The 13,492-nt window shown below is 39.3% G+C and overlaps 2 protein-coding genes across 3 annotated transcripts in view; one reads left to right on the top strand and one right to left on the bottom strand.

Annotated features, from left to right (window-relative positions):
- LOC122559649 (cyclin-dependent kinase inhibitor 1-like) overlaps positions 1-8,907 on the bottom strand; it is a 79,884-nt gene extending 70,977 nt beyond the window's left edge. The window contains exon 1 of the mRNA XM_087997245.1: positions 8,325-8,907. The gene's annotated coding sequence lies outside the window, so the exon portion shown is untranslated. The remainder of the gene's footprint in view (positions 1-8,324) is intronic.
- Positions 8,908-9,224: 317 nt separating this feature from the next.
- On the top strand, positions 9,225-12,851 carry cdkn1bb (cyclin dependent kinase inhibitor 1Bb). Of its 2 annotated transcripts, none has more exons than XM_043686610.2 (3): positions 9,225-10,042; positions 10,427-10,558; positions 12,122-12,851. In XM_043686610.2, exons 1-2 carry the CDS (start codon positions 9,562-9,564, stop codon positions 10,549-10,551), a joined length of 606 nt encoding a protein of 201 aa, XP_043542545.1. In that variant the 5' UTR covers positions 9,225-9,561; the 3' UTR covers positions 10,552-10,558; positions 12,122-12,851. The 2 variants fall into 2 exon arrangements, with proteins under 2 accessions (XP_043542545.1, XP_043542544.1); XM_043686609.2 differs by having other exon boundaries at positions 9,245-10,042; positions 10,427-10,566.
- Positions 12,852-13,492: the final 641 nt, after the last annotated feature.

Genomic DNA, 13,492 nt, shown 5'->3' with positions numbered 1-13,492 from the left:
AGTATCTGAAAATGTTTGTGCACACTCTCAATCATCCTTCCTAGCAGCTTTTCAGAGGTGCCAACCATCACTCCAATCCCCGTGTCTTGCAGCCAAAACGCGTCTCACCTTTAAGAAATACGGGCTGCTTTTTAGTGGCACAAGTTGATAGCAATATTCGGATGGTGATAGCTGCAGCCAATTAAACATGGTCGGCGTTGCCTGTTGCACGTATCTATGACAAAGAAGCAGGCAGCAACATGTACGGGTGCGGGTTATTTATACCGCGATCCTGGTGTCTGGTTTGGGGGATTAGACAATTTTTACCCCATAAACCTCTACTTTAAATAACAAATCTGCTGAAAAGTAATATAAACAAAACATTTTCATTTTGAAAAAACCACTTGGCAAGGCACAAACTCATTAAAACCTTTACGCAAAAGTATTCAGAATGTTATTTACGTTTCATATGTTTACATCACTAGTTAAAGTTAACTACGTTTCAACTAAGTATTTTATAGTTTTTTTTGTTTTCGGAATGGGTAGTTTTACACTATATTCTCACTGAAATTAATTAGTTACTTTTCTGTTTAAGATGTAAGACCACAATTCAATTAAATAGGTTGATAAATTTATTGTTATTAGTGCAAGGTACAATATAAGGAACGAAACGGAAACTGTCCTCATTGGATTCAAAAGGGCAGAATTATCAACATAGGATGGACATTTCCTTTGTCTTTGAACAATATGGATTTGTATTACCTGCATACATAAGCAGGACGTGAAGCAAGCTGGATAATTGGACCTGGATAATAGTAACACAACCACACATACGAGTCAGAGAAAAAGGTACTAGTGTTGCACGAACTGACTTTATTACACATGCTTGGCTGCAGTTCTAAACTTTCCACATGCTACAGAGCCATAAGCGGTCATTGATGTAATCAGCAGTAACATCTTCAAAATTAAAACCCTTACAAGCAAGTACAACACTTACATCTTATAGTTTTCATTTAACAAAACATGTGAAGGTAATTTAGGGGAAGGAGTAAAGATTAATGGAGGGCCTTTTTTTGTAATGCAGTGGTACAGTCCCTGCCTCTGGGCCAGAAGACTTGGGTTCAAGTCCTACCTGCTCCAGAGGGGTGTAATAACATTTCTGGACAGGTAGATGTAGAAAATTAGTGGTAGTAGAAAGAGTTGGGAGGATGAAGGAAAATAGTCAAAAATTTTAAGAAGGTTTTATTTTGAACAGGTAGACAGAAATTTAGATGAAGAAGAGACTTAGAAAGAAAACTTAAATTGCAGACACACACCCGATTGTTACAAGGCAGAAAGAGGCAGTTCAGCCCATCATGTTTGCACTGGCTCTCTGAATGAACACTATTACTTAGTGCTGTTTGCTTGCCTTCTTCCCTCAATCGTGCACATTGAATGCCTCAACTGAACCTGCATCCACCACATGGACGTGCCATACATTCATATCCCAACTACTCGCTATTATTATAAATGCTTTATGTTTCTTTGAGAACTTATATTTTGAAGGATTGTAGAAAAAGGAATTGTTTTCAAGTTTTCTGGACATACCTGGAGTAGTTTCTTTAAAAGAGGTAATTAAACTTGCATGGTGAAATTGCACTTTTAAAAAGGCTTCTAGAACTCATATGACCAATGATAATTGTTTTGCTGTAGACCCTGCCTGGACTGTTTTTGCACAGTGGCTGGCTTGGAGAGATTCTTGTTAATTTGGAGGGAAGTGTACTTTGAACAAAATGCAGGGCTGATCACTTTCATTTCTGAAAAGAAAATCACTTCAGGGTGAAACCTATTTGTTCTTTTGAAACCATGGTTAAAAGAACATTGCAAAATTGTATTCTGTCAACAAACTGCAGCTGTAAGGCTTAGATCTGACTGTGATTAGTGATTTGACTATGTATGTCAGAACATCAGAGCAACAGACTCCTACGCATTATCCTTTTGCCTTCAAGAATAACCCACTGCTCAAAGGTGTTTATTTTCCAGAAAACCAATCTCTGTGGAGAAAACTTTTTTTTTTGCCCTGCTTTTCATAAAGAACTTGATGTCCAAAAGGTATCGGGGTGAGTTGGCAAGATGGATACAGAACTGACTTAGTCATAGGAGACAGAGGGTAGCAGTGGAAGGATGTTTTTGGAATGGAGGTTTGTGACTGGTAGTGTTCCACATGGATCAGTGCTGGGACTTCAGCTATTTGTGATCTACATAATTGATTTGGAGGAAAATATAGCTGGTCTAATTAGTAAGTTTGTGAATGAAACAAAGATTAGTGGAATTTTGGATAGTAAGGAGGATTGTCAGAGGATACAGCAGGAGGCGTGGGCAAAAAAACTGGTAGATGAAGTTTAATACAGACAAAGTAAGGGGATGCATTTTGGAAGGTCAAGTACAGGTGGAAATTATACAGTGAACGGCAGAACCCTTAGGAGTATCGATATGCAGATCCACAGATTACTGAAGATGACAGCACATGTAGATCAGGTTGTAAAAAAAGGCCAATGCCATGCTTGCCTTCATTGGAAGAGGCATTGAGTATAAGGATAGTCAAGTTATACTACATCTTTATGTAACTTTAGTTAGGCGACACTTGAAGTATTGCATACAGTTCTGATCACCATACTACGGGTGGATGCTTTGGAGAGACTTAACAGGATGTTGCCTGGTATGGGGGATTTTAGCTAAGAAGAAGGGTTGGATAGAAAGGGTTTGTTTTCACTGGAACACAGAAGGTTGAGAGGTGACCTGATAGAAGTTTATAAGATTGTGAATGGCATGGATAGAGTGGAAAGTATGAGGGCTTTTCCTCAGGATGGAGGGGTCAATTACTTGGGGACACAGGTTCAAGGTGCAGGGAGGGAAGTTTAAAAGAGATGTGTGAGGCAAGTTTTTCACGCAAAGGGTGGTGAGTGCCTGGAATATGCTGGCAAAGGAGATGGTGGAAGCAGACACAATAGCAGCATTAAAGAAGTACCTGGACGAATACATGAATAGGAAGGGAATAGAGAGATATGGATTCTGTAAGTGAAGACAGTTTTAGTACGGGAGGGCGAAATGTGGAGGGGCCAAAGGGCCTGTTTCTGTGCTGTATTGTTCTTTATTCTCAGCTCACAGCCTTATTCCTGATGAAGGACTTTTGCCGGAACATCGATTCTCCTGTTCCTCAGATGCTGCCTAACCTGCTGTGCTTTTCCAGCACCACTCTCAACACCAATTAACTACTGCCAAGGCTTCTTCAGCATTACCTTCCAAACTCATGACCTGCAAAGTCTGGGTGGGCAAGAGCAGATTTTTTTTGAATACTAACATCTTTAACTTCCCCTTAAAGTCAAATAACATCTTGTCTTTGATATTTATCACTGCCCCTTAATTATAGCTTATTCAAAATCTTGGAATTCACTGCCAAGCTACATTGTAAAAGTTCCTTAATTATAAGAACTGCAGTAGTTCATGAAAACAGTCCACTATTACCTTTTAGGGCAACTGGGATGCACAAAAACAGAGCTAATGCCTTGCATTTGGTGACCCTTTGTCAGAACAATGCTGGTCTTGCCAGCCTTTGCTGCTGCCTCTATGTTAAAAATCATCCAATCAGGCTTCTGTTTCATACATAGTACTCAAAATCACCAAAGATATTTTATTTAATTAGGACCGTGGCTAATTGTTCCTTCTCAGAGTGATGGAAGTAGATTAAATAGTAACTTGCAACCAGAAGTGGAAATAGAGTATACCTGGAAAGGGAAAAATTACAAGGTTAAGAGATAAAACAGCACTGTGTTGATGGAAAATAGGTTATGTGAAAATCTCTTTCGAGGAATAGCTTGCGTCTACACTGTTGGAATCCAATTATTTTTTTTAAAATTTACCCCTTTTAATCTTTCTAACGTATTCAACACGGTTAGGCACAATATTCTTCTAAAACCTCTATGCACAGTTCATGTCTGTAGCACTGTTTTATTCTATTTCCATCTTGTCACATCGTAAATAATAACATCCAACAAATTTGTCCTTCCATACCTAAACATCACGAGTGCAACCTGGGTTACATAATTACCCATGCCATTTTATAAATTATATCATATTATTTCAGCATGATGGTTATACACATTTTCCATTGTGTATTCAACATAAAAACCTGGATGATCACATATCTTCTCCAAGTTAATGCCTGCAGAACCAAATCATCCTTTATGGCTGCTGCAATCACTTTATAGTATCTTATCCTTGGCTGCTACCTCATGCTCTATTGTTCAAGCTTTACCTTTGCTTCCTCCCCTATAGCTAATTTGTCACCCACCAGGGCACCTTTGTTTCACTTCTACAATATTGTCTGCCTTTTCCCCATCTGCCTTTCTTTCCTATAAAAGTCCAAATCCATATGTTTATAGATTCATGGCTACACTCCTCCAATGATAGAATTAGTAAGGTTATCATTTAAAAATCACAATTACACAGGATGTTACAGTGATTCCATCACCTGCACTGAGGTACAGAAAAGATTTACAAGGATGTTGCCAGGCTTGGAGGATTTGGGCTATAGGAAGAGGCTGAATAGGATGCAGCTGTTTTCCCTGTAGCATTGGAGGCTGAGGGGTGATCTTATAGAGGCTTATAACATCATGAGGGGCCTGGATAGGATAAATAGACAAAGTCTTTTCCCTGGGGTGAGGCAGTCCAGAACTAGAAGGCATGGGTTTAGGGTGAGAGTGGAAAGATATAAAAGAGACCTAAGGGGCAACTCTTTCACACACAGGGTGGTGTGTGTATGGAATGAGCTGCCAGAGGAAGTGGTGGAGGCTGGTACAACTGCAACATTTAAAAGGCATCTGGATGGGTGTTTGAATAGGAATGGTTTGGAGGAATATGGGCCAAGTGCTGGCAAATGGACTAGATTAGGTTAGGATACCTGATCTGCATGGATGATTTGGACCAAAGGATCGGTTTGTGCTGTACATCTCTATGACTTTATGACTCTAAATCCTAGTTACCATTACCCCATCAAATTCAGGTAGCTTCCCACTGCCGCAAAGAACTGGATTCTCTTTCAAATCCCTCCAATGACTCTCCTACTCATCAAATAACCCACTGTACTCCCCATCTTGGCCACATATTGCATGATCTCCATCAGCTCTACACCCTTGAATACAGTCTCATGTCCTCAATTGATTGTTGTCCTATTTTTCATTTCTCACACTTCTGTGTTTCCCCTTCCTGCCTTTCTTTCTCTTGCTTTATTTTCTTCTCTGCTTAGGACTGACTCTAGTTCATTCTTATATTTCAATCTGAGACATTTTTGAAGGCTGCACTAATGTTCCAAAATATTAGTGTATGGCAACATTGGAGCAGGAGTAGGCCATTCACCCAGGCCTGTTCCACTAAATTAGATCATAGCTGGTCATCTGTATCAATACAATTTTTTTGCTCTATCCCCATAACACTTGATGTTAGTAGTATCATGAAATCTATTAACCTATGCCTTGAACGCAATGCACACTACTCTGTGTGGCAGTAATTGTTTTAGACTAACACCTCCACTTTTCCAGCTAGGGGAAACATTGTTCCACACTCACCTTTTTATATTTCTAAACTTTAGTGAACATAGGCCCAGCCTCCTCAAGCAATCCTCCATCACAGGAACTAATCTGGTGAACCTCTGTGGAGTTCCCTCTACAGCAAGTATATCCTTCTTTACATAAGGTGACCAAATTACACATAATACTTCAGCTATGGTCTCACCAAGATTCAATACAATTATACCAAAACATTTTTACTATTTACTCAAATCCTCTTATGATAAAAAACCAATATACCATTCACCTTCCAGATTGCTTGCTGCATTTATATGTCAGCTTTCAGTGATATGAACAAGGACCCATTTTCCCTTTGGAAAGGGAACACTACTCAATCTCTGAAGAAATACTATGCACCTCATTACTGCCACCAAAAGTGAATAATTTCTCATTTATTCATATTGAATTCCATCTGCCACATTTTCCCCAATCTTTCTGCCTATCTAAATCCTGTGGAAGCCTTTGTATCCTTCTCATAATTTAGATTCCAACTTAGATATGTGCTATCGGCAAACTTAGAAATATTATGTTTGGTCCTCACATTCAAATCATTGACATAGATTGCAAACATCTTATAGTAACCCACTAGTCACAGCCTGCCAATCTGAGAATGAACTATTTATTCCTACTCTGTTTTCTTTCTGTTGACCAGATTCAATCCATGCTAGTATATTGCCCTTATCCCACTTGTTCTAATTTTCTTTACTAACATCCTACATGGAACATTATCAAACAGCTTCTCAGAATCCAAGGACATAACATTCACTAGTTCACTAGTTCTCCCCTACCAACTCAAAAAAAGCTCAAAAACTCCAAGTTTGTCAAATGTGATTTTCATTTCATATATCCATGTTCACTCTGACCAATTGGGTGATTATCAGCTGTTTTATAGCATTCATTATTTTTCCTACCACCGATTCAGGCTAACACATCTATGGTGACTTATTTTCTCTCTACGGTTTTTCTTAAGTCATGGTGTTACAACTTGGGGGGTATTATACAGAATTGATAGAATCGCGAAAGATAATCACCAATGCGTTTTATCTCTCTACAGTCACCTCTTCAATACTCTAGGTTGTAGATTACTGAATCCCAGTAATTCTCCAGGACTACATTTTTTTTCAACCAACACTTTTTTTTCAGTTCTACCATCTCATTAGTTCCTTGTAACTCTATTATTTCAGGGAAATTCTTTTATGTTCTTATTCCCATTATAAATTCTTCTATCTGTCTATCATGGACCTTCATTTGGCTTTCCTAACCTTTTCCTATTTATATACCTATATAAGCTCTTACTGTCCTTTTTTTTGTTTTTCGGTTGCGTTCATATTCTATTCTCCCTATATTGCAATCATTAAGTGTTTGCAACAAATTGTCATGTACATGATTGCAAAATTTAGCATAGCTATTGAGATACAACAAAATGCAACGATCCAAATGCCTTGTCTGAATGGCTTTTCAGAGAGAAACAACCCTTGAATGGCTAGATCAAATATGAGAACACTGCGATGTGGGCCCATAGCATTTAGTATGCAAAGTCCTCGCTAAATATTGGACACTCCCTTGATATCCTTCCTCATTCCACTGTTCCGTTCCCGTTTCGCTGTCAAGGACTTAACAGAATATTATGCAATTCAGATGATTGAGTGACAGGGGTTAATGCTGTACTTTAACATTTAAGAATAACTCATTGATTACGAGTAACATAACCTCTCTGAAATTTGTCTGAGATAAGAATGGGTGATTCCGCATTTACTGCGAGGCTTTTTTTTTGCTCTCTGAAGATGGGGCGGATATAAAGCTTGTGTACTTAGACTGATTGCAACTACACTTGGAAATATGCTTTCGGTAAATCAGACATCTATTTATTTTGTGTCAGTCTTGTTTGGCCGGTATATCTTGGAACACATTAGAAATTACTCCATAGTTTTACCAAAAGAGTCATGTTTATGTGAGAAAAAGATATATACGGTATTTTCCCTTTGATCGCAGTGTCCCCCAAAAGAGTGATTCTAAAATATACTACATTGTGAAGCACAATAAAACAATTCTAAGCAATGATACATTACACTGAAAATATTCACTGAACCAATTACTTTCCAGCTTTTGCCTTGCCGAACTTATTGTAGTGAAGACTCTTCATATTTTTCTTTGCTGCGCCCAGCAATTCATAAGTAAACACAGCGCAATTAATGTGCAAACACTGAGATCGACCTCTGCATTTCAGTTCTGTTGACGTCCTAATGTTTACTGAAATTGACTGTTCTCTTGGAATACAATTACACATGTTTTACGGTGAGATCCGAGTCTTCATTTCGTTTCCCAAGTACTGCATTGGAGGTAAAGAAACAGTCGCCCTTAACTTACTGAATCTCGAAAATCATTCCCTGGTTCTCTTGTCTAGATCCTAAACGTAATACCTTGTTAGAGCTATTAATACGCCGAGAAGGTTCTCAAACGACTGCTGAGAAATCAACTACAGGACGTGTTTTAACATTATGTTTAATTCTTAAAAACGATATAACTTCTGACGCGCCCTTTTAGTACTCTTTCAGTGTGCAGTCACCTGCTATATTGCTGAAGGGAGACACGAATTGGCAGTTAAACTACAGTGTCTACAATGAAAATCTGCTTAAAAAAACCTGACCCACGTTAATGTTTTAAAAAATAGAAAGAGAATCCCGTACTTCGTGAATTCGACTACATCGCTATTGTTTAATAATCTTTATTCTGCACACTCACCCGTCCACTTTCAGATGATTAATCCACAAAAATGATAGACTGCACAATTGAAAGCGGTTATTGGCAGAAAGTCCAAGATCACAGCAAAAAAAAATCCGCCAAGAAACATGTTTACGTCGCATAAAAGGAAACCAGTTAAGATTTTAAAATATAACCGACACACTGTTAACCCCTTGAGCACTTTTCAGTAAAGTTACTCGGCTGGTCATGCGTGCTGCGGCTGTGCTCAATCAGCAGCGAAATCATCCAACTCACTGAAAATTTTCCAGTTTTGGAATGTCTGAGCAGACAGTAAGAACAACTTTCCTAATTAGTCTGATTACTCTCGATCATTTATTGCGAGGTGTTTGCTGCATTTGTAAGATTTTTGACAACTAGTAATGTTCATTTTGAGTTGTAGGTTAGCTTGTTTGTAAACTAAACACTCGGATATGCTCTTGAGCTGCCCTACCGTCCAGGGCTGCGGACCAGGAGTTTGAAAGCTGGGATAGAGGTTGGAGGGCGCTTATCCATTGGGTAGGGAAACGATGGACCAAATGCACTCCTACGATGTCATGTGTTTTTTTTCTATATTCCTAATAGTCGGTATAAAGTCACTTCAATGAATCTAAGTGATGCAATATGTGGGAGTAATCAGGTTTGCTGCGGGAGGGCTGTGTTTGCTACGGCTGTCGGGTTGATGGCGCTATGAGCTGACTCCTCTTTAGTAGGTTTCACGCTTCGCTAATACTACTCCACAGGCGCCTACCTCTCACTCTCCCTTCGAGGAGGGGGGGGGAAGGGGGGTGGGGGGAGGGAAGAGAGAGATTGCTTGTCAATAAACAAAACGTTTTTAGATTATTACAAGGTCGCTCCCAGCCTTGAGCAAGCTCGTTCCCGAGTCCCAGCCCTACACATGAAGGCGGGACAAAGGCGGGGCAGCTTGACTTCGGCCAATCGCAGAGTGCTCTCTTTTTAAAATTCCCTGTCCGTCACTCAGTTTCCTCTTCGTCAGCCTCCTTCGCCATATTGGGTAACTGAAAAAAAAAGCCAGTTTTTTTTTCCGCCTTTACTAGAATCAGTTTTGACGAGCGATAGGTTGTAAACTGCTGTTGTTGTTAGCATTTTTGTTGTGGTTCGGTGCTTTGCAGCTTTCTGAAGAATTGCACGATATTGTTACATCGTGTAACCTTGCAGTTCTGCTGTCTGTGAGGCTTCGGACGATTTGCAGTGAGAGGGGGTACGAAGGGGAAAAAAAATGTCAAACGTACGCATTTCTAATGGTAGCCCTTCGCTGGAGAGAATGGCAGCTCAGCAAGGAGGGCACCCGAAACCCTCAGCCTGCAGGAACCTTTTCGGTCCCGTAAACCACGATGAGTTGAACCGAGACTTACAAAAGAAACAGAAGGAGATCCGCGAGCAGGACAGGCGAAGGTGGAATTACGACTTCGAGAGGGACAAGCCGTTGGATGGGAATTACAAATGGGAAGCGGTGGATTGCAAGGATGTGCCTAATTTTTACTGGGGTTCTTCGAGGGAGCAAGTGTCATCAGCGGATTGCAGTGTGGATGTGAACGGGAACCATGCGATTGTTTGCGTAGGAACTTTGGCTCTGGGAAATTCAGGGGACACGCACTTAACGAATTCAGAGCAAAAGGACGTGGTTAAAGAGACAACTGAACATTTCACGGACTCAAAAGAGCAGTGCTGTAGTCCCCGAAAACGAGCTGCGTCAGTCGGTAAGTGACAAAGATGCACTCTCTTTTGGGAGCTGCAGGATCCATTTTCAAACGGACCTTTATGACCTTTTTCTTTTCCCGCAAAAAGAAGCTTTCACCACCAACCAGTGGTTTACTCCTTTATTTCCAGTGGACCTGCTTTTAAAATCGTGCAGTTCTTGGTCTGTTTGGGGTTAAGCATGAGTTCCCCTACGTTTGAAAAAGGCTACTGCAACTTCAAAGGCCTTTTAGAAAGATGAAGCAAACGGCTTTTTCCTCGTTCAACAAGCTTGAGATGTGGTTGACTAATACCCACCAGCACAAGTCTTCAATAGGAGTAGGAATGACCCTCATAATATACCATCATCCTTATTTCAATTTTTAACTAGCTTTTCTTGATTATAGATGGATTTCCAGAAGCAAAAAGAGTCAACACAGCGACGGAGACAGACTGGTCAGCAAATTCTCCCAATATAAATGCATTAGAGAAAACGCCGAAGAAATCGATTTCGAGCGGGCATCAAACATAAAACAAAGGTGACAAGGTAGTTATGATGTACCTTTTTCAATTGATTGTGTCCTCCCAAAATATCCTATAACGTAGCTAGCAACAAGACTGCATTGATCAATCGGCCTCACTAGCCCAGGTTTGAAAGTGTATACAGGGTTGTAATGTCACTGCTGTTTCTTTGCTATATTTTCCTGAACGACACGTATGCACAGGTGATTATTTCCAGCTGCTTTCAAATAACTAGATACACTATTGCGTTCTGCACAAGAATCCTAACGTCTTCGGTGACCTTTCTTTCCCTGCCCAATATAGTAGATTGCTTTGCCCAAGTCTTGTCAATAAAGTAAGTCACAGGACTGACTGAAAATGTAGTACATTACGCGGGGGAGTGCGCAACCACAACAGTGGTGTGCCTTTGTAGGCTTTATACAATGAACATTTTTTTTTCTTTACGCCAACGTCCATCATAAATATAATAAAAGGAGAAATAATCACGATAAAAATGGATCACTAGAGCAAGTTGTACTTTATCTCCCCAGCTAAAATATCCAAGCAGCATTCAAAGTAACACTTGGGATGGAATACAAATTTGTAGAATAGCTGCTTTACAAACATGTTTAACGTTTCTCATTTTGGGACTCTAATTTCCCCTATGATTTTGCGCTGTAGTAAGATATGAGAGGAGGGAATATATACACAATGCACAAAATGAGGGGTAGGGTGGGGAAGCTACATTTTAAATGGCTAGTCTCAACAAAGTAAAACTTAATGGAGATTATTCTTATTTCTTGGCCTTGTCCACATTGGTAGCCATAGTAAAAGTAATGCATTGAAAATATTGCCCACTTTGTGTGAAATACTGCATATGCTAAATAACTTTGTCTTTTGTATCAGTTTCACATAGCACAAGATGTGATACCTCATGCACCTTTTGTGCTGACATTTTAAATATCCTTTGTCAAAATACTTTTTTTTTTGCAGTTATCAATTTTCTTTAAATTGATAGATCTAACTAGTCAGATCCAAAACCTCTAACATACTCATTTCGGTGACTTTCTGTTCAGTTAATGCTGCCAAACTTTATCAATTTGCCCCTCTCACTGCATCAGAAAACAAATCTGTTTCTTTTTTTAAAGAAAAGCCTAGGAGTATCAGTCCTAATTATATTTGGATTACCAAATAATACATGTTTATGCATTTGAAAATTATGGCTGCTAGTTAAATGTGGTTGTGTGTCCAATGGGATAAAGTCCCACCATGCTGACTGAAATGGATTTTTTGATTACTTCCAGGCAGAAGATACAACTTATCCAGCTGCTAGATTTTAAATGAGATATGGCAATATCACAATAATAACTTGATTGTATCTGTGCACAAGTCTTAACACTACTTATGGTATTGGTTGGCTCAGCATCCAGTTGAATAACCAATTGCAATTGCTTAACCCTTTTGCCAACTGTACCCTGTAATCAGCAGCTGAGTTGAAATTATCAGTGTGGCTATGCCAAATAGCATTTTAAGTAATTCCAATCATACATAATTACCAAACATTGTATTAATCTTTTTTACTTCGTATTTTTCCTTGTTAGATATGAAGATCTTTTTTCCTTGTTCATCCATGGCAGTGCTTGATGAAGCGAGGACGATCTCCTCAGAGACAGACATATCGTTATCTCTCCAAGTGAGGAGAGCCCAGGCACTGAACTTGTGAACACTAAACCGCCTATTTTAGAGTGGATATAGCGCTGTGCAATTAGGTTCTTCCTTTATCACTTGGCTGATTTTACTACCTGTGTATATAGTTTTTTTTTGTAGCACATAAACCATTTTTGGTGGGGGAGGGGAGGGAGGGATGAGACGGGAAAATATTAAAACGCAGAGTTAGACAATGTATGACTTGAATAGTAGCAGTATAGTTTTCCAATGCAGTTTAGAAACTGCAAAGTTACAATACCTGTGTATTGTATGTTTAAAAGAATAAAAAAAAATCTAAAATGTACCTGTGTACATAACTTTGTAAAGACACTGAGAAATTATACTAACTTATTTATGTTGAAAAGAATTGTTTTTTTGAAATCTAGAAGATAATTTTCCGTTAAGCCAAAGTGGCATTCTTCATGTGCATTTGTAAATGCTTTATTGTAGATTTTCCCTTCCGTTTTTGCCTGTCATAATATAAGGCTATGCTTGAAAGAGAAAGCGTCCTGAGCCATTTTCTGCCTTAATATTGAATATATTCCTCATTTTTGTTTTGTAACGTGTGAAGAGATGCTGACTTTGTCCCGCATCCTGATTTCAAATAAAGAAAAACGTACAATATACGTGTGTATAGCTAATTCACATTGCAAATGTCCAAGAAAGCGTTAAAGTAGCTAGTGCTACTACCTTAGTTAAGTTGAGGGATGTTTTGGTTTGCATAATGATTTGAAAATGATCTCGGGGTTTCTGTGATTGTAAATGTAAGGCTTATTTTGAGATAAGGCATTTTTAAGTGTCGATGCGAGCTACACCTAGTCAAAGAAATAAGTAAAAATGTTTAATGTTCCATATTTTCAGAAAACCGTTATAATTCCAAGGGTTTTATCCGCACCCTGAAACAGTTGCCTCTGATGCTTAAGACATTATTTTTAAATGATAAACGCATCTTCTTGGGTGTGATTTTTGAAGAGGGGATTTAGCGTGGCGGGGGAGTTGACAACAGAACGCCAGAGTGCTTAGGTCCTGTACCTTATCTTCACCACCTATCTTCCCCCCTCAAAGGAAAAGCGAACCGACATGCATTTGAAAGCCTTATTTTAAAAAAATAACAGTAGCTGCAGAAACAATAGCTTTGTAAAACATTATCGCCCGCTAAGTAGGAGCCAGACACTCCCAGGAGCAGCTACAGTGTGTGTGGGAGAGGGGGAGCTCGAGCTCTGGAGCGGCTAGCGCTCTGTGGATGATTGACAGCTCGCGTACTA

Source organism: Chiloscyllium plagiosum, unplaced genomic scaffold (genome assembly GCF_037043375.1).
Source record: "Chiloscyllium plagiosum isolate Xiang-an unplaced genomic scaffold, Cpla_swu_hap1 HiC_scaffold_19, whole genome shotgun sequence".
In the NCBI taxonomy this organism is placed as follows: Eukaryota; Metazoa; Chordata; class Chondrichthyes; order Orectolobiformes; family Hemiscylliidae; genus Chiloscyllium; species Chiloscyllium plagiosum.
Note: the sequence above shows the minus strand (reverse complement) of the source record. Positions and strands in the feature narration are given on the sequence as shown.

What these genes read in the sequence shown, in the direction of transcription:
- cdkn1bb (XM_043686610.2), top strand. Translation starts at nt 9,562, where the DNA reads ATGTCAAACGTACGCATTTCTAATGGTAGCCCTTCGCTGGAGAGAATG. An exon ending in AAAACGAGCTGCGTCAGTCG is followed by an intron (nt 10,043 to 10,426) that starts GTAAGTGACAAA and finishes TCTTGATTATAG; the next exon opens with ATGGATTTCCAGAAGCAAAA.